The sequence below is a fragment of the Amblyraja radiata genome, chromosome 2, assembly GCF_010909765.2.
Source record: "Amblyraja radiata isolate CabotCenter1 chromosome 2, sAmbRad1.1.pri, whole genome shotgun sequence".
In the NCBI taxonomy this organism is placed as follows: domain Eukaryota; kingdom Metazoa; phylum Chordata; class Chondrichthyes; order Rajiformes; family Rajidae; genus Amblyraja; species Amblyraja radiata.
Window position 1 is genome coordinate 83,869,245 of NC_045957.1, and position 20,470 is coordinate 83,889,714.

Consider the following 20,470-nt stretch of genomic DNA (forward strand, 5'->3'; position numbering starts at 1 on the left):
TGACTGACATCTACTACAAACCCACTGACTCCCATAGCTATCTAGACTACACTTCTTCCCACCCTGCATCCTGTAAAGACTCAAGTTCAAGTTTATTGTCACGTGTCCCTGATAGGACAATGACATTCTTGCTTTGCTTCAGCACACAGAACATAATAGGCATTGACTACAAAACACATGAATAAATAAACTGATAAAGTGCAAATAACAAATAATGGGTTATTAATGTTCAGAGTTTTGTCCGAGCCAGGTTTAATAGCCTGATGGCTGTGGGGAAGTAGCTATTCCTGAACCTGGTCGTTGCAGTCTTCAGGCTCCTGTACCTTCTACCTGAAGGTAGCAGGGAGATGAGTGTGTGGCCAGGATGGTGTGGGTCTTTGATGATACTGCCAGCCTTTTTGAGGCAGCGACTGCGATAAATCCCCTCGATGGAAGGAAGGTCAGAGCCAATGATGGACTGGGAAGTGTTTACTACTTTTTGTAGTCTCTTCCTCTCCAGGGCGCTCTATCCCCAAGACTCTATCCCCAACTCACAATTCCTCCGTCTACGCCGCATCTGTGCCCAGGATGAGGTTTTCCATACTAGATCATTGGAGATTTCCTCATTCTTTAGGAAACGAGGATTCTCCCCATTATAGATGAGGCTCTCACTAGGGTCTCCGCTCCGCTCTTACTCCCCCTCTCCCCATTCGTAACAAGGACAGAGTCCCCCTTGTCCTCACCTTCCACCCCATCAGCCATCGCATACAGCATATAATCCTCCAACATTTTCGCCACCTCCTATGGGATCCCACTACAGGCCACATCTTCCCATCTCCACCCTTTCTGCTTTCCGCAGAGACCATTCCCTCCGCAACTCCCTGGTCAATTCGTCCCTGCCCACCCAAACCATCCCCCTCCCCAGGTACTTTCCCTTGCAACTGCAAGAGATGCAACACCTAACACTTTACCTCCCCCCTCGACTCCATCCAAGGACCCCTACATTATTTTCAGGTGCGGCAGAGGTTCACTTGTACCTCCTCCAACCTCTTCTACTGTATCCACTGTTCCAGGTGTCAACTTCTGTACATCGGCGAGACCAAGCGCAGGCTCGGTGATCGTTTCACTGAACACCTCGCTCAACCTACCTGATCTCCCGGTTGCTCAGCACTTTAACTCCCCCTCCCATTCCCAATCTGACCTTTCTGTCCTGGGCCTCCTCCATTGTCAGAGTGAGGTCCAGCACAAATTGGAGGAACAGCACCTCATATTTCTCTTGGGTAGTTTACACCCCAGCGGTATGAACATTGACTTCACTAACTTCAAATAGCCCTTGCTTTCCCTCTCTCTCCATCCCCTCCCCTTCCCCACCAGTCTTACTGTCTCCGACTACATTCTATCTCTGCCCCACCCACTCCCCTGACATCAGTCTGAAGGGTCCCGACCCAAAACGTCACCCATTCCTTCTCTCCAGAGATGCTGCCTGTCCCGCTGAGTTACTCCAGCATTTTGTGGATATCATAAACAAAACAAAATCCTGACCTGCCATAAGCTGCTGGAAAATATTATATTAGGATGCTAGTCTTCCATGGAAAGTTGGAAACCCCATGTCCTGTAAAATCTTAAGCATTTGGGAAACTGCTTACATCTCTACCCAGCATCAGCAGCGGGAGTGGAAAGACTGCAGCGACCCACCACCCCCCCCCCCCCCCCCCCCCCCCCCCCAAAGGCACAAAAACATTTAGTTCTGGAGATACTTTTTTTTCAGCTGTTACAGCCATTTATGTTTCCACACCTATGTACAAGCATATTTAAAACTGCATAATAGATCTAGTGCATTGTAGGTTGTCCACAGTTTGTGACAGGCTAATGTACAGCAGAGTGAGATGGTCCTTTCTGTCCTTTACCATATTTTATCAGCAATGTGTATAAATGTTTCCCCATCTTTGAGATGTCAGTTTTACTTTTTTTTTAACCAATTAAAAAGTCTCAATGTAATTCCCAATTAACAAGAAAGGCTGGTAGCGAGTCCAATGATCAACAGTGTTCATGCAAACACCAAGCCTCACTTTACTCTCGCCCCCCTTGTTGGCTGATCTACACTGGGTCTACACACGTTAGTACCAAACTTTCAAATTCCCACACATCTTCAAATCCTCTATGGTCCACCCCTCCCACTGGAAAACATATTCGATGAATCGCAAACGTTTCACTACCGAATATCTCATACCTCTACAGCGGACCCCTATTGTTTGCAAGGTAGACAATAATGCTGGAGAAACTCAGCGGGTGAGGCAGCATCTATGGAGCCCGAAACGTCGCCTATTCCTTTGCTCCATATTTGCTGCCTCACCCGCTGTGTTTCTCCAGCATTTTGTCTACCTTCGATTTTCCCAGCATCTGCAGTTCTTTCTTAAACCTATTGTCTGTAATACATTTTTTGATACACAGTTTACACGCTGCCCCATAAACACCGACGAGAAGACTTACCTTCGTCACGTTTTCTCCAAACGCCAATAAGTTACAATTCGGCATAGCGGTTTGCAACAAGTCACCCATGATTCTAAATAGGATTCTAACCCAGTGCCATCACTGACTCGTTCCCAGCATCTTAAACATCCCCAACATGAAACATTAAAATGTTAATTTGCCGCAAATATTCGAGGATTCGGCCCCCGCTCTTCTTCGCCCATTTTTACGGCACATATCTTCTCTTTTCCCCATGTAACTCTTACCATTTATTTGGGCATGCAATCTCACCCTCCTCCAAATCCATGCTGCAATGGGTTTTCTCCTGCGTTCTCCCCGCTTGCTGTGCGCCTCCTCCCTTCAGCTCCGTCTCAGCGCAACCGCTGGTGTGATCGTTCTTCACCACAGGGCAAGGTGTGGTCGTTCTTCGCCAGGACAAGGACAAAAGCAGGCGAGGATAGTTGTTGGAGCACTACCAAAGCGAGCTACATCTTTACAAAACAAGTTGTATCATTGACAAATGTTCAGAAGAGACAGCAATTTCAACCTTAGTACTTTCACTTTTCTAACGCCAAGAAAGCTTACTTCTTCTAAATTAACTTTAAAACTTTGATCAATTTTCCGCTAATTTCACGATCCAGTTCCACGACTTCCATCCCGCCCCCGTAAACTTAATTGAACAAATTCAGTTTAACTCAAATTTGTCAGAAATACCCCCACCTTCTCTCCAAAGCTAAACATGACCAATTTGATAATTAAAACATAAATATGACCTCAAATAGTCTGAAGATGATTCTGACAAAGTACTTTGTGTCTCAACTGCTCCCGCCCTCCCGGTATATATTCTTCGAAAGATTGAAAGCACCTTCCACCAGATTGAGGAACAGCTTCTTTCCCAACCTATCTATTTGCGACCTTTCTATTTTCACTTACTCTGTAGCTGTGGCACTATTTATTCTCTTTGCACTACCTGTTGTACTTGTGTATGACTTGATTGTATTCATGTATGGTATGATTTGATTGGATAGCATGTACTGTGTCTCAGTGCACAGAATACCTATACTTAGAACATAGAACAGTACAGCACAGGAATGGGCCCTTCGGACCTCAATGTTTTAGTCGAACATAATGCCTAGTTACATTTTTCTCATTTTCCTGTACATGATCCGCATCCCTCTATTCCCTGCACCACCAAGTGCCTCTCTAAAAGCCTCTTAAACATCACTATCACATGTGCCTCCTCCACTTCCCCTGGCAATGCTTTTCAGGCCCACACCACTCTCTTTAAAAACTTCCATGCACACCTCCACTAAACCTTTCCCCACTTACCTTATAGCTATGCCCTCTAGTGTTGAAGATTTCCTCCATGGGAAAAGTTTCTAAAATAGGTTTACCCGATCTATGCCGCTCTTAATTTCATATATTCTGTTGCCTCCCCTCAACCTCCAACATTCCAGAGGAAACAATCCAAGTCTATCCAGCCTCTCTCTATTGCTGAAACCCCCTAATCCAGACAGCATTCCTGTAAACCTTCATTTCATCATTTTGCCTGTAATGGGGCAACCAGAACTGCACGCAATACTCAACATCATTTCTAAAATTTCTGAACCTACTGTGTTGCAACCCTCACGTGGCAGCAGGTTAAGGCATTGAATCTCCTCTCTCCCATGGGGCAGAAGGTATAGAGGTGTGATAATGCACACCTTCATATTCAGGGACAGTTACTTCCCAGCTGTTATCAGACATCTGAACCATTCTACCACAACTGATGAGCAGTCCTGAACTACTATCCATCTCATTTGGAGGCCTGCAGACTATCTTTGATAAGACTTTACTGGCTTTATCTTGCACTAAACGGTATTCTCTTATCATGTATCTGCAAACACTGGCTGGTTAGCATGCAACAAAAGCTTTTCACTGTGACAATAAACTAAACTAAAAACTAAAGTCTGTCCAACTGTAAGTTATGTTGGATGCCATATTGTTACTTTTTCTGTTCTTTTTGTCTCATATCCACCTTTAAGTACCATTAACTCCCCCTCTCAGATAGAGCAATCCTCTGAACCAGATGAAAAATGTTTAGATATGATACAATGATACAATTTATTTTTTGTATGATGGGGAAAATTGAAATATAATATATATATATATATATATATATTTAAAATGATTTTTAGGTGGAAAACAAAACAAAAAATGACAGTGGAAAACTAAATGCACAATTAAAGCTATGTTTGTGGTTGGCAAAATGTGATAGATGACCTCATCGGGATAGGCATCAGGCAAGAACATTCATCTGCTGTGTGGTAATTGGATGTTCCAACATGGAATTGAACAAATGGGGAACCAATATTTTTTTAGCTAAAGTCAGATGTCCACCACCTTTCATGACTTTCGAGAGATCTCAATGTGCTTTATGGTCAACAAAGTTTTTCTGATGTGTACAAACTGTTGAAATCTCAGAAATGCCACAGTTGTCTACTACAAATAGCCATGTATTAATGGTCAACAATATATATCATAAAAGATAGTTTCAAAATGTTGTAGTAACTCAGCGGGACAGGCAGCATCTCTGGAGAGAAGGAATTGGTGACGTTTCGGGTCAAGACTCTTCTTCCGACCTGACGAATGGTCTCAACCCGAAGAAAGGTCTCGCCTGAATCGTCACCCATTCCTTCTCTCCAGAGATGCTGCCTGTCCCGCTGAGTTACTCCAACATCCTGTGTCTATCTTTGGTATAAACTAGCATCTGCAGTTCCTTCCTACACAATAAATATCATAATTTATTTAGTAAAATTAATAGAAATATATTTTAATCTAAATTGTCACAAAACACATGTTTTTGAAAAGAAGTTTATTTAAAATACAATTTTCAATGTAGCCTTACAAAATAGGTACTGTTTCTAATACCTTAAACAAAACCACATGTAAAATAGTTACTGCGTGTTTTTATTAGGTGCAAAGTTATTTACAATTCATGCAAACTATTTTCTACACATAGCATCAGTAACTTTATCGTATGTACACTCCTTGGCAAGTGCACTGCTTTCAGTAAATTTTCCACTGCAGTGCTGAAATAATTTGATTTGATGTCATTTTAAAGCTGATTTTGTTCATCCAGCGTGTATGTACTATAGCATATTAAGATAGCAACACAGTGAAATGAGAAGTGTTTAAAACAGAGTGGAAATGCAGCAGCTTAAACATTGGCTCAAATCCAAAAGGTTTTATTAAATCTGTATTTTATAGAGAACAAACAATAGACTTTAAAATATATAATTTGCCACACACAATGATTGACAGATGGCTTTCACAATAACTTGATAAGTGACATTTTAGATTCACTCACTCATTAAGAAGAACATCATAAACACTATGGCATATGCATGTTTAGTGCTGCAGAAGTTGGTCTTTGCTCACTAGCCCTTGCTGCTAAATTATAAATTGCCTATTGTAATTATATGTTGCCCATCTTTAATGGAATTAAATATTTGAAAGGTATACAAAAAGTGGCCTAAACCTGGAAAGCACCAGCAACAAAGATTTTTTACCCAGGTAGACACACAATGCTGGAGTAGCTCAGCAGGTGAGGCAGCGTCTCTGGAGAGAAGGAATGGGCGACGTTTCGGGTCGAGACCCTTCTATTAATTCAATTTCTTAATCAATATATTAACTGACCATATACCTAGGTATCTCCTAGTGTTATAAATTTAAAAAGGAAATGAGTTAAAAATATCAAGGTTATGAACGTTCACCATTACATTTTAAAAACCTTTTTTAGTTATGTTGAATGGAAAAGTATAAAATTATTATTTCATCTTGATAGTTCACAGATTCTGTCCTGGTTGCTCTCAAGTTGGTCATTATTTTTGCAATCTAATGAATTTTAAAATAACCAACTGACTATATTCCTGTTTGGAAACCATATGCACACACTACAGAGATTCTTGGATAACTATCCAAAGTGAATTTCTCCTCTTCCGGCCCTGGAAATAGTAGCCAGGTTTAGTATCTGTTTTAGTGTCTAGCGAATTCAGCAGTGACAGGAGATTAAACTTGAGACCTTCATAATATGAAAGTCTCAATTGTCTATCATCTAATTTTGATGAGGCAATGGATATTAACAGAGTATTTCTAACATTTTCTGGTGTTATGTCAGATTTTAGAATCTGCAGTATTTTGATTTTGGGAATTAAGATATATTTAGCATGACGCAGCTACTTCACACAAATGTTGTCAGGTCAACATCAGTCTTCACCTCCTGATGATTTATACGCTTTTTATATTCATCTTTCTCCAAACTATGTTGAACTGCATTGTTTACATATATAACTTTCTTCACAGTTCTCAGCTTCAGGAAACTCAGAACTGCACTTGCACAATACAAACCGGCAGAGATTAAGCCAAATAATGCCACAGCGGCATCTCCGCCTTGAACATCACAATTCATAAAAGTGTAACCCCGGCCTGCATACAAACGGTGTCTTAATCTGCAAACTTCGGTGCTATTTACCTTAATTATGAGATGCAAGTAAAGTGCAACACCCACTATATACCCTATGCATGCAAGAATGTTGAACACAAATTCAGCTATCAGAAGTTTTGGAGAAATACGGTGAAGAGGTTTTGCACCACCCACCAGAAAAAGAATTGTGAGAGAACCAATGACAATGCAGAATGTCACCCCTCCATACACGCCAGGAGCTCTCATCTGAGTGAACTGCATATCATATTCCCGGACCTGCTTCAGCTCCGTGCCTTGGAAAGGGCTATATGCTGAATCAATGCTGAAAGCGCCTATCCCAAGGCCTCCCATGGACGTGTATCCAGAAATTGCTGCTTGCGATGCTGCCACACAGATCAGGACCATGAAGTTGGTTATGATTTCAGAAAACTGCAAGACACCTGCAAACAAAATATAAATATTTTGAAACCTCACAATCATAAAATAACTTCAGACTGCAAAGATGAAACATTGGCCTTGCTCTCCCTTGGTTAGTTACTTAAAAAATTATCGCACAGAATGGCTTCTTTGTGCTTATAGTCATAAAATGCCAGAGACCCGGGTTTGATCCTGACTACGTGAGGGTGATCCTGCCTGTGGCACGTTCTCCCTGTGCTCTGATTTCGTCCCACATTCCAAAGACATGCAGGTTTGTAGGTTAATTGGCTTTAAATTATCCCAAGTGTATACGACTAGAACAAGTGTCCGAGTGATCGCTGGTCGACGTGAAATTGGTGGACTGAAGGGTCTCTTTCCATGCTGTATCTCTAAACTAATCAGTGTGGTCATTAACATTAACTTAACAGAATAATTACCCAAGTATCTCCACTCTGACAGACCCCTTTATTTTATATCACATATCTCACAGTTTAGAGTTAGAAACCAAGCAAGCCAGTGACACATCATGACTTGTTCTTAATGAAATTAGTCGTTTCTTTTTCAATCAAATTTCCAGATTTGCGGTAGTTGAGAGTGTTGCTTTTCTCTGGGTGCTACGGTTTTCTCCGACATTCCAAAGACATGCAGGTTTATAGGTTAATTGGTTCCTTTAAATTGCCCTTCGTAGGATACAAAAGTGTGATAACATTGACTAGTTCGATTGATGGTCGGTGTGGACTCGGTGGGTTGAAGGGCCTGTTTCCACGCTGTATCTCTAAACTAACCAAACACAACAATGACTATTTGTGTCAGTCTAATTCTTCCACCCTACCCATGTAGGTTATTTTATACTTCAAATAACTATTTAATTGTTTTGGATAATAATAAACAAATATGCTTCCTCATCCCTTTTAGGCAATATATTCCAGATCATGAGTAATTCCTCAGTAATTTATTTATTTATTTTTGTTCCTGATGAAAGAGTGAATAAATTCATCATGCCCTAGCTAGAGGCCACCCAGGGAGAGAAAAACTAGAATGACTGATTAGTCATCCTGGTGCTCGGTAGGCCCCAACTCAAGAACTCGGGAGTAATAACTAAACAGAGCCAAACCTGCTTAACTTCCCGGAGCAGTACATGTCAGTACTCTGGACAGACAACACCCATAGATAGGATCGAACCCGGCTCTAACGAACTGTAAGGCAGCACCTCTGCTAGTGCACCACTTCGTCGCCCCATTCCATTTCTGCATGACTCCCTGAGAGGATACTGAGGGATAATATGTGCATGCATTTGGAAAGAGGTTGATTAGGGATATTCTCATGGTTTTGTGCTTGGGAGATCATGTCTCATGAATTAATTTGATTTGATTTGAATTAGATTTGAGTTTTTTGAAGAAATAACTAAGACGGTTAATGAAGAGAGGCCGATAGACTTGGTTGATATGGACTTCAGCAAGGATTTTGATAGTTTCCACATGGTAGGAAGGTTAAATCGCATGGGATCCAGGGAAAGCTAGCTATGTAGATACAGATATGTAGGAAGGAACTGCAGATGCTGGTTTACACCAAAGATAGACACGAAATGCTGGAATAACTCAGCAGGACAGGCAGCATTTCTGAATAGAAAGAATGGGTGATGATTCAGGCGAGACCTTTCTTCAGACCCAAATCGATACAGAATTGGCTTCATCACAGGAAGCAAAGGGTGGTGGTGGGAGGTTTTATTTTCAGACTGGAGGTCTGTGACTGATGGTGAGCCTTAGGGATCATTGCTGTTTATAATTTTTATCTGAAAAGTATAAGGCATGTTCAGAAAGTTTACAGATGACACTAAAATAAGTGGTATTGTAGACAGCAAGGTTGGTTGTCATGAAATAACATGTAATTTTGATCAGCAAGTCAGGTGGGCCATGAATTGGCTAATAGAGTTTAATTCAGAAAATTGTGAGATGTTGCATTTTGGGATGTCAAAACAAGGCAGGACCTTCACAGTAAATGGTAGGTACCTGCGGAGTGTTATTGAGCAGAGAGATTTCAGAATAGAATTACATAGTTTCCTGTAAGTGGCTTTGCAGATAGATAGTGTGGTGTAAAAATGTTTTTGTATGCTGGTCATCATCAGTCGGGGAACTGAGTGTAGAAATTGGGCCATTATGTTACAGTTGTACAAGACCTTTGTGAGACTGCTTGGAACCTTGTGTTTAGTTTTGGTCAGCCTGCTATGGGAAAGATGGCATTAAGATGGAAAGGGTTCAAGGAGGATTTACAAGGATAATGCCAGGACAGGGCTGCCTCAGCCATAGGAAGAGATAGAGCAGGCTTGGACTTTACTCCTTGGAGCGCAGGTGGCTGAGGGGTGATCTAAAGATGCATATAAAATCATGAGGGGAATAGGTAGAGTGAATGTCGATTATTTTTTCTAAGTGTAGGGAAATCCAGAACTACAGGGCAGGCTGTAATGTGAGATGGGAAAGATATAATTTGATTCTGAGGGGCAGTTCTGGTCACCCCACTACAGGAAGGATGGAGAGGGTGCTGAAGAGGTTTTCCAGAATGATGCCTGAATTAAAGGGTATTAGCTACATGGAAAAGTTGGACAGACTTGGATTGTTTACACTGGAATGTCAGAAGCTGAGGGGAGACCAGATAGAAGTATATAAAATTGTGAGGAGCATAGATAGAACTGTTTTCCCAGGATGGAAATATCAATACTAATGGGCATAGGTGAAAGGGGCAAGTTAGATGTGTGGGGCCGAGGTTTTTTGTATTCAGAGGATGGTGAATGCTTGGATTGTGCTGGCAAAGGTGGCGGTGGAGGCAAATATGATGGTAGCATTTAAGAGGATTTTGAGTATACACATGGATCTGCAGGGAATAGAGGTATATGGAGTTTGACGGCATGATGTTCGGCACAGACATTGTGGGTTGAAGTTTCCTGTGCTGCACTGATCTATGATCTATGTGCTGAAGAACTAATTATTTAAAATCTAATGTAACATCATTTTAAGTGAGAATCAAAACTAAAACTACAGATATTGGGAATTTGAAACAAAACAAAATTTGCGGGATACTTTTATTCTGTCTGATGTATTGTGTATTTCCAGTATTTTCTGTTTTTCTTACAAAGATTTCTTAATTTTAGTTTTGCAAGGTCTTTTTAAATTTTGGTGCCTCATAATACCTTACATAATAAATGTAACAATGAATTCATTTATGAAGAAAAAACTATTTATTTTCTTAAATATAATTTAATAAAATACATAGAAAATGCAATTATTATTAATTAATAATTATGTTCAGTTCAACCCGTGAGTCTTAAGTTCTCCATTCATACCCAAAATATAGCATTAATGAAGGAAAAACATTTTTGAACACATCACATTTCATGGTTACAAAACACTTTGGACTTGTTGTCGCATATGAAACATCCAACATGTAAATAAATGTCCTTCAAAAGTGTACTGTACCTCAATCTTATTATTACACAATCTGAAGATGCAACATTTTAGCTTCAGAAGGCACCTTAAGTGTTTTAAGTATACTGGAGTTACATCTGGCACAATGACTCGGATTCCTCATATCTCAAACTACATTAGAATAAGATTTTCTGAGAAGCCCGAGCCTTCATTCTTCCTGCCAAAATGTCGACTTCACCTTTAACTTTTCATTTGGGAATTGCATATCCATTCACCAATTTTGATTCATGCCTCCCAATATTCTGTCAGTTCTCCTCGGTGTTACTATATAATTCAACGTCAGAGTGAAATTGTACATAATTCCCATGTTCAAATCATTTATGCCAATAACAAATACCAAGCTTCCCTTTGCCGATAATTTTGGAATGTCGTGACCCACCTTTTTTTTTATCAAACTCCTAATTTGCAGGTACTCTTTTGTGGCATTCTGCTACTTCATCTTCCAATTCCACATGAAATGACCTTGGACTATAATGTTCTTTTTGCGTTTTCAATTTTAAGCATCTTATACCAGCATTATAAAAAATATAGTTAAGATTCATTCTAAGAAATGAAATCAATGAGAGGTTCCAACCCTTTCAGTATGTAGTAGTCAACTTAACAATACAAACATACAAATACAAACAAATGGTGAGTGAGATTCAAAACATTAATGTAACATTGTAGTAACCACAATAATAAACTAAATAAACAATAGTAAACTAAAATAAGTCTTAACATTAAGCCTTCACCAGATTTTTGCCAGTACTGTCAATGACAATTATTCTTGTCATTTTAAAACCACTTTTCTCCTTTGCTAGGTAGAATGGAAGATCTTAACAAAGTGAAGAGATGAAAACATTCACGGTTTTTACCAGCTGATCTGTATTCTCCTCAAATGGTACACCTACATACAGCACAAAGGAGTACACACAAAGAGTGACATTTCTGGAAAGTAACCTGCTGGGAATGTACTTTAGCAACGATCAGCTCCATAAAACTATCAAGAAGAAAATTTCAGACCAGCGGCATAAAGATGGTTTAAAATACTGCTCTCCCTTTCTCTTCGTCTCATTGCATTTTCTACCATTCTACCAATCAAACCAGAATCTCGAGATTGGTACTAACTTCCCACATAAACTGGAGTTACTTATACAAATAAGACAAAAGTAAATAATGAATAATGTAAGAAAAATGTAAACAGTATGTTAACCATTTCTATTGGAGAAAACATTTCCAAAATATTTCCTTCACATATATGTACCACAAAAATATCAGAAAATATTACAAAATATGAACTAGAAAAGAGCCAATACAAATGCAGGTAGTTAGTTAATTATGTCTCTTCGTTAGGTGAATGATAATAAAATTGATATATACAAAAGGTCTTTTCACACACCATATCTCCAGGCCTCAAAATTTATTGCAAATACACTGACCAACCAGTATATTGTATCAATTGGTCATATCTAACTTCATAACGTAGCTCCCTCAGAAATCAAAATATCACTAGCCTAAAAGTAACAGCAGCTTTTACCACACTTAAAATTTGAGCATAGCTTAATAACTTCTGAAGTTAGTTTGTTTGATTTGTTACATCCCCTTTCAAGAGCACAACTTCTACTAGGTTCAGTTGGGAGTAAGGGAAGTGAGAGAAAACTTAATGTACTCATTTCCTTATTACGTGTTTGGATCAACAAAACATTGTGGTGTCTCCCTAAAAAGTCTAGCAATCTTTAGAAAATTTACCACTTTGTGGTGTTGAAAGTTTACCACTTTGTGGTGTAAAATGAACTTCAGCATGCAATAAAACATACCTGATAAATAGATAAAGAAATAGAATTGCCTATGAATTTATTTTAAACTAGTATTAAAGATCCAGAATCCTGAGGCCTAAGATTAGGCTTTAAACATTGCTATTTGTATTATAAAAATGTCAGCTTATTTTTATAGTTTATGTTTATAGAATGTCAGATTTCATTGGCTGTGTCTCTGAGGTTGTCACATGTCTCCACATAGCAGAGGTCTCAGGAGACTTTGTATGTTCCGATTGTGCAGCTTGTAGCTTTCGATAAGCTAAAACTCCAAAAACCAAACCAGCAATGTAAACAATTGTTAACATCACGGCAAAGATGGAAACAGCAACTTCTGTACCTAATATGGCACATTTCACCTAGCTGTAGCCATGGCGATTGTAGAGTGATTCTCTCTGTTTGCACATATCTGAGGCATTAATTTTATGAATGAAGTGAAGATACAATGCCACTCCTATGATGTAAACCACTGCTGCAAGGGCCTTTGCTGCACATTCCATAATCAAAAACGATGGGTATTCGCTTTGCAGCACCGAGGACCTGTTGAATTGCAATATACATCCACCAATAAGAAAAGCCACGGAGAAAGCAAGCAGCAGAACACTAATCCCTACTGCACAGTGCACAATGGTCGACTTCATTGCGTTGTACACTACATCTAGTTGTGCTGCTGTTATATCTGCTGTACTTCGTGATTTAGAAATCCACTGGTGGAATAACCCATGTTGTAATAATAGGCACTCCCGAAGCCTCCAATACTAGCGAAGCCTGCAGAAGCACTCTGGGTTGCTGCAGCACAGATCAGTACCACCAGGTTGAGAATGATTTCAAACATCTGCAACAATCCTGCAACAACCAGATTGAGGAAGCTGTTAATTGGAAATGCATAACCCCTCACCAGAACAGACAAATAGAGGAACAATGAGGCCATAACAGATTTGGTTCAATAACTACACTATATTAAACAGTTATGGAAGTATTTAATTAAAATATTAGCATTTTCATGACTAAATAAGAAAATCTGGAATGAAAACAGAAAACAGTGGAAACACTTAGCTTCTGTGAAAAGAGAACCAGTTTATGTCCATAAATACAGAATTTTTGTTCATTTTTCAGCATTTTCTGTTTTGCTAACTTTTAATTGAATATCTAATTCTACCATATACCACTCAGCACAAAATGCATTTTTGTTTTGGTTGGTAATTTGTATTTCTTATATTCTATCAATAAAATCTATTATTTGATTACTTTTTTTCCTGCAGTTATCAGGCTCTTGAACAAAACTCTCATGAGTTAAGAATGTGTTCCCAAGCCCCCAACCTACCTCGCTGTGATCCTTGCACTATTTTTATCTGCACTTTCCCCTTTGCTGCAACACCATTCTGTACTTTTTTACCTTTCTTGTTGTTATGTACAACCTATGTTGGTTATGTTGTACGACTTGCCTGGGATAGTGGCACAGCAAAGTTTTTCATTATGTCTCAGAGCAAGCGACAAAATAATAAACCAGACAAAATCAAACCTTTAAGTGTAAATTATAGCATTGATGTTTAATTAAGTTTAGTGAGAAATAGTTTAGTCAGAAAGACTGGTTTATTTTTCTGTTTCTGTCTTTTATTTTTGGTGATACAATTCAGTTCAGGACTGGGAGCCATCAGAACAGAATGGCAGATGCTTGAAATCCAAAAATAATGGAAGTACTCAGATATGATTAATAAGCAGGTACTTTCAAAAATGATATGAATCCAGAAAAGGACACAAGTACTGGAGTAACTCAGTAGGTCAGGCAGCATCATTAGAGAACAGATACTAAAACACTTTTTCGAGTTGAAAATAGAAAAATAGAAAGCCACAGGAAAGACACGATTGAAGAACAGATGAAGAATAGTAATGCAAATGCTAATAAATGCTAAGTATTTTCATAACTGTTTAATATAGTGTAATTCATGAACCAAATATGTTGTCATTATGAGGCCATAGTCGGGAAGGTAGCAGGAGTGGTGGAGGGGGGGGGGGAGTGAAGAGAAATAGGTGGGAGTCAAGAGGAGGGGGAGTAGCAAAGGTGTGGGGGACATAAAGGGGGGGGGGTTAGAGGAATTCACAGCCATATATGGTTACTTATATATGGTTATATATCTATCAGACCTTGAGAGTAAACTTGGAAATAGAAGTGCAGCAAAAGTGTAGGTTATTCCAGCACATACCCAGCCCCATGAGGAAACACGTTCTATTACTAGTGAATGAACTCACACCTCTTCATACAAATCAATAGCCATTGCAGGGTAGTCAAACATCAACACTTCCCATAATTACAAGGAAAAGGAACATCAGGAAAGTGGGATGCTTTTAAAAGTGTGCTGATAGCAGTTCAGGGCATGCATGGTCCTGCCAGAATGAAGGGTAAAGCAGGTGGGCATAAGGAAGCTTGGATTACAAGAGCAATATAGGCTCAGATCAAAAAGGAGGCATGGGACAGGAATTGGCAGCTGGGAGCAAGTGTATCCCTGGAGGAACTGAGGTGCATGCTAAAGAAGGAAATCAAGAGGGCAAAAAGAGAACAAGAGATAACTCTGGCGGATAATGTTGAGGATAATCCAGAGATTTTATAAGTACATAAAGGGGAAAAGGGTAACCCGAGAGAGAATGGGACCTCTCAGGAGCCACAGGAGATGGGCTAGGTCGTCAATTAGTATATTTCCTCTGTTTTTAGCATGCAGAACGACATGAAGACCAGAGAACTTGGGGCAGTCAATGGAAAGTATATTAAGGGCAGTCAGTATTATGGATGAGGAGGTGTAGAAGATGCTAATGCGTATAAAGGTAGAATTTTTTAAAGAAAGCTAGGGAAGAAATTGCGGATGACCTGGTTGAGTTATACGAGTCATCATTAAATATAGGTGAGGTGCCGGAAGACTGGAAGGTGGCATATGTTATGCCTATAAAGAAGGGCTACAAGGAAAACCCTGGGAACTATAGGCTAGTGAGCCTAACATCTGTGGTTGGAAAGTTACCAGAGAGCATTCTGAGGGATAAAATATACAGGCATTTAGTAGCAATGTTACAAAATTTTGAGATTTAAAAAATCAAGTCTGTAATTTATCCCATCAGATAAAGCATAAAAATAAGTTTAATTTGACACCTAATTCACTTTCATATCTCAAGTATTAAAAAAGTTATGGCCATTTTCATACTCGGAAATGAGCATCTTGTTCCCTATTGATTTTCTATGGACATAACAAAAAAGCTGTGATCGTGGACAGTCAAAAGCCCATAACTTTCTTAAAAATTAAGAGAACTGAATGAAATTTTCAGTTATCATAGATTGAAGCATTCTGAAACAAATATATAATAATCTTACTTGGATGACCTGAAATTAAAGCATATAATTAGTTAGTTACCTAATTGTAGCTAATTTCAGACTTCAATTACTAGATCTAAACATCTATCCATTTCTTAATAAATGATTAACATTTTTAAATAGCCTAAATGTCCAAATAATATTCACAAATAATTCACAATAAAACATGATTTTTAAATCTCATTTACATTAATTTATAGACCAAATGGAAGGAATTTAGTGTTCAATTGCTGTAAATAAATGCCCATTTAAATCAGCTTTCCAGTGGGTCCCTGTGGAACGCGCTGGTTTAGAACGTTCACATTGCGGTAGATTTGTGCCCCAAATGCCCAGAAAAATACTGCGGGATATAATGGGCCCAAAATGAGCTACTCGCAATATTAAACTTTGTATAAAGGGATCTTTAGAAGCCCTTTTTAATGTAAAAATATACAACCTACCTTCTGCTATTTGCTTTATGCGACCCTGCGGTTGCTGGCGGTCGCGGGTTTAGAGATTGATTTTTAAACTACTATAACTATTATACGAGGCCTTTAAAACTAATAATAGCTTTTGCGACGGGGTCTTCCAGCGATTTTTCGTTAATAATTAACTAGGCTGAACATCTTCGATTTGAACAGCCCAGAGAAAATCGCGTTTTAAACCCGCCCCCTCTAAACGGCGCCAAAATCGCGCACACCGCAGCGGCAGATTTTCAACGACGCTTCAGGTAGGCTTTGCAACATACCTACATTTAGATAGACATGGGTTGATTAGAAATAGTCAGCACGGTTTTGTACGTGGGAGATCATGTCTCACAAATCTAATTGCGTTTTTTGAAAATGTGACCAAAAAGGTTGACAGAGCTAGTGTCGATATAGATTGAAGCACGGCTTTTGATAAGTTTCCAAATGGTAGGCTGCTCTGGGAGGTTAGATCGCATGGGATCCAGGGAGAACTAGACAACTGAATAGGGAATTGGCATCATGGAAGAAAGCAGAGTGTGAAAGTGGAGGCCTGTGCCTAGTGGTGTGCCTCAAGGATCAGTGCTGTGCCCTTTGTCATTTGCAGTTTATATCAACGATATGGATGATAGCATACAAAGTATGAGTAGCAAGTTTGCAGATGATACTAAAGTGGGTGCTACTGTTGATAACGAAGATGGTTATCAAAGGTTACACCACGGTCTTGATCAGGTGAGCAGAGGAATGGCAATGGGGATTAATGCAGATAAATGTGAATTTTGGGAAGTCTAACCAGGGCAGGACCTTAACAGTAAATGGCAGTGCTATGGGGAATGTTGTCAACCAGATGGATTTAGGAGTGCAGGTACATAGTTCCTAGAAAGTGGTGTTTCAGGTTGATAGGGTGGTCAAGAAGGCTTTTGGCACATTCGCCTTCATCACTCTATTGATACTCAATATCAGAGTATTAAGTATAGAAGTTGGGAGGTTATGTTACAGATGTACAAGACATTGGTGAGGCCGTATTTGGCGTATTGTGTCCAGTTTTATGTTACAGTTGTAAAAGATGTTTGTGAGGCTGCGTTTGGAACATTGTAGGTAGACATAAAATGCTGGAGTAACTCAGTGGGACAGGCAGCATCTTTGGAAAGAAGGAATGGGTGATATTTTGGGCCATTGTGTTCAGTTATGGTCACCCTGCTATAGGAAAGATGTTGTTAAGATCGATAGTGTGTGGGGACGATATACAAGGATTCTGAAAGGACTTGCGGCCCTGAGCTAAAGGGACAGGTTGTTCAAGTTAGGACTGTACTCCATGGAGCTTAGGTGGATGAGAAGTGATCTTATAGAGGTGTATAGGATCATGAAGGGAATATATAATTGCACATACTCTTTTTCCCCCAGAGTAAGGGAATCAAGAACCAGAGGACATAAGTTTAAGGTGAAAGGGGAAAGATTTAGTATGAATTTGAGGAGCAACTTTTTCCACGGAGGGTGGTGGGTACATGGAAGGAGCTGCTGGAGGAGGTAGTTGAGGCAGAAATGATAACAACATTTAAAATACTTTTGGACAGGTACATGGCTAGCAAAGATTTAGAGGGATATGGGCCAAACGCGGGCAGGTGGGACAACTGTAGATGGGGCACCTTGGTCGGCATGGGCAGCCTGGGCTGAAGGGCCTGTTTCCTTGTTGTATTACTTAAATCCTTTAATGCAGCTATTGGAATTCCAGGAACACACATGCTATTTCAGGCTTATTATATGCAGGGAAATTAGTTTATTTAGATGAAATGAATTCATGCAAGTCTTGATATCACCAATGATGATCACTCTAGGGAAGCTTGATTTAATTTTGTCCTCCAGTGCAGCAAAAGGAGTGTTACATGGGAGAACATCAAATTGTGCACAACTGATGCTGAGATCATGTCAGGCACAGGAAATTGGTCAAACTTCTTAAGCAAAATTAAAAGACTCAGAAATGCTCTTCATTGTGTTTGCTCCAGCCAAGATCAATTTTCATCCACATAAAAAAGTTGCACAATTGAATTTTAAAGCCTATATTGAATTGAATTGTCCTCCAGTATGTCAGTACTTGTGCCATTTTACATTGCTGCAGATTAGGTAGTAATGAGTGAAAGCAGAAACTGGTCAGAGTGAGAATTTAAAAACTCCATCATCACAACACACTGGCAAAGGTAAGGGCCTGTCCCACTTTTTAGGCGACTACAGGCAACTAGGCTGTCATCACATGGTCGCCGGGATGTGTCGCCTGTAAGGTCGTGAGTAGTCTCCTCTGTCGCCCAAATAGTTGTAGTATCTTTCTGGTCGCCGCTGGATTTTGAACATGTTGAAAAATGTTCGGAGGCAGTCAGTGACAGTGGGTTTGACGCCAATGAGCGAAGCTTGACTTCTCCTGACATAGGTGCTGTCATAGTTGTCACCCGGTTAACGTAGGTTGTCACCAGTGCTGACTTCATTTTTGTTTTGTTGTTAAAGTAAAATGATTCTATTTCAAATTTCGGCGACCAGCTATGACTATGACAGTCGCCCAAAATAGCCTAAGTGGGACAGGCCCTTTAGTCTATTTATGTTTCAGGGGATTGGAACAAGGCTGCAATCCAAATGAATGAAACAAATATAGAGTAGGTTAAAGAAGTTCAGAATACGCAAGTTCAGAATACTGCATGCTATTTTCAACAGAGAATTATGAAGAATCTTTAAATCTAAATCATTATAATCATCAAGATCATTTTTGTTTTACAGATTTACAAATTGAAGGGACTTAAAAAGGACCTATAGCACACATTGTAAGGACTCCTAATTGTTCATTCTAATTTTTAGATTCTATGAGAGGGATTTAGAAGGGGACAAGCAGATAAATGGTTAAAGTAAAATAAATGACCATGTTGTATTACTCAAGTGATACATAATCCACTCTACGTAGACACAAAATGCTAGAGTAAATCAGCGGGTCAGGCAGCATCTTTGGATGGAAGGAATTGGTAACGTTTCAGGTCGAGACCCTTCTTCAGACTGGTAATCAGTTTCTTTTTTCTCATTTTAAATGCCGGTGCAATATAGATAATTTGGTTCGAAATTAGTTTCAGAAGTATGAATTATATTGTTTCGGTGGGGGCCCATAATGACAATTAAAGAGTCTTGACACTTGATTATTATTTGCCTTATGGTCTTTTTTAGGTATATTATTCATCTTGCGGTTTGAAGATTTATGTTTTGGAAAGTCTCATTGAGAAGGCAGCCTGCATGAGCATGTTGAGCAATGAAAGCACATGCCATTAAGAATTTGGATTGCAATGTGCACCACACTAGTAACATTGATGTACGTCATCTAACACATTCCATGCTATTACAAATATTTTAGTTGCAGCATCAGAATTAATAAAGGTATTTAGGTAGAAATTAATTGTTGACTGTGTTAATTGTGTAATACTGTGTTAATTGTGTAATATATACAAGCAGCTTTAAAGGAACGAAACAAAATTTTAAAACAACATTTTAAAACAATGTGCAGCTACGGTGCATTTAGTGTATGCAACCATGGACATTTTTTCCCCCTCTGATAGACTTTAATTAGTCTTTTTCCCAATATAGCAGTTAGCAAAAGCTATGAAATTAGTCCACATCAGAATTCGGGAAGCACAGCAACTTACTACACAGAATGTTTGGACGTAAATGTAGACGGGTTGGATAGTAAGTTTGCAGATGACACCAAGATTGTCGGGGTTGTAGGCTGTGAGGAAGGCAGCCACAGTGTACAGCGAGATATAGACCGGCTATTGAATTGGGCGTAAAATGGCAGATGGAGTTTAATCCCAGCAAGTTTGAGATGTTGTATTTTGAGAGGTCAATTTTAAGGGGAAAATCTTCAATTAATGGCATGACCCTTAACAGTATTGATGTACAGAGGGATCTTGGAGTCAAAGTCCATAACTCCCCGAAAGCGGAAACACAGTAGGAAAGAGGGCATATAGGATGCTTGCTTTGTTAGGTTGGAGCAGTGTAAGAGTCAGGAAGTCATGATATAGGACAATATCATGGTTAGGAGG

The 20,470-nt window shown here is 39.4% G+C and overlaps 1 protein-coding gene across 1 annotated transcript in view; it reads right to left on the bottom strand.

Moving 5' to 3' along the window:
• Positions 1-5,285: 5,285 nt before the first annotated feature.
• The window catches only part of LOC116991151 (MARVEL domain-containing protein 3-like), a 49,427-nt gene continuing 34,242 nt past the window's right edge, over positions 5,286-20,470 (bottom strand). Inside the window, exon 4 of the mRNA XM_033049525.1 lies at positions 5,286-7,353. Coding sequence (XP_032905416.1) covers positions 6,671-7,353 — 683 coding nt within the window. The 3' untranslated portion in view covers positions 5,286-6,670. The remainder of the gene's footprint in view (positions 7,354-20,470) is intronic.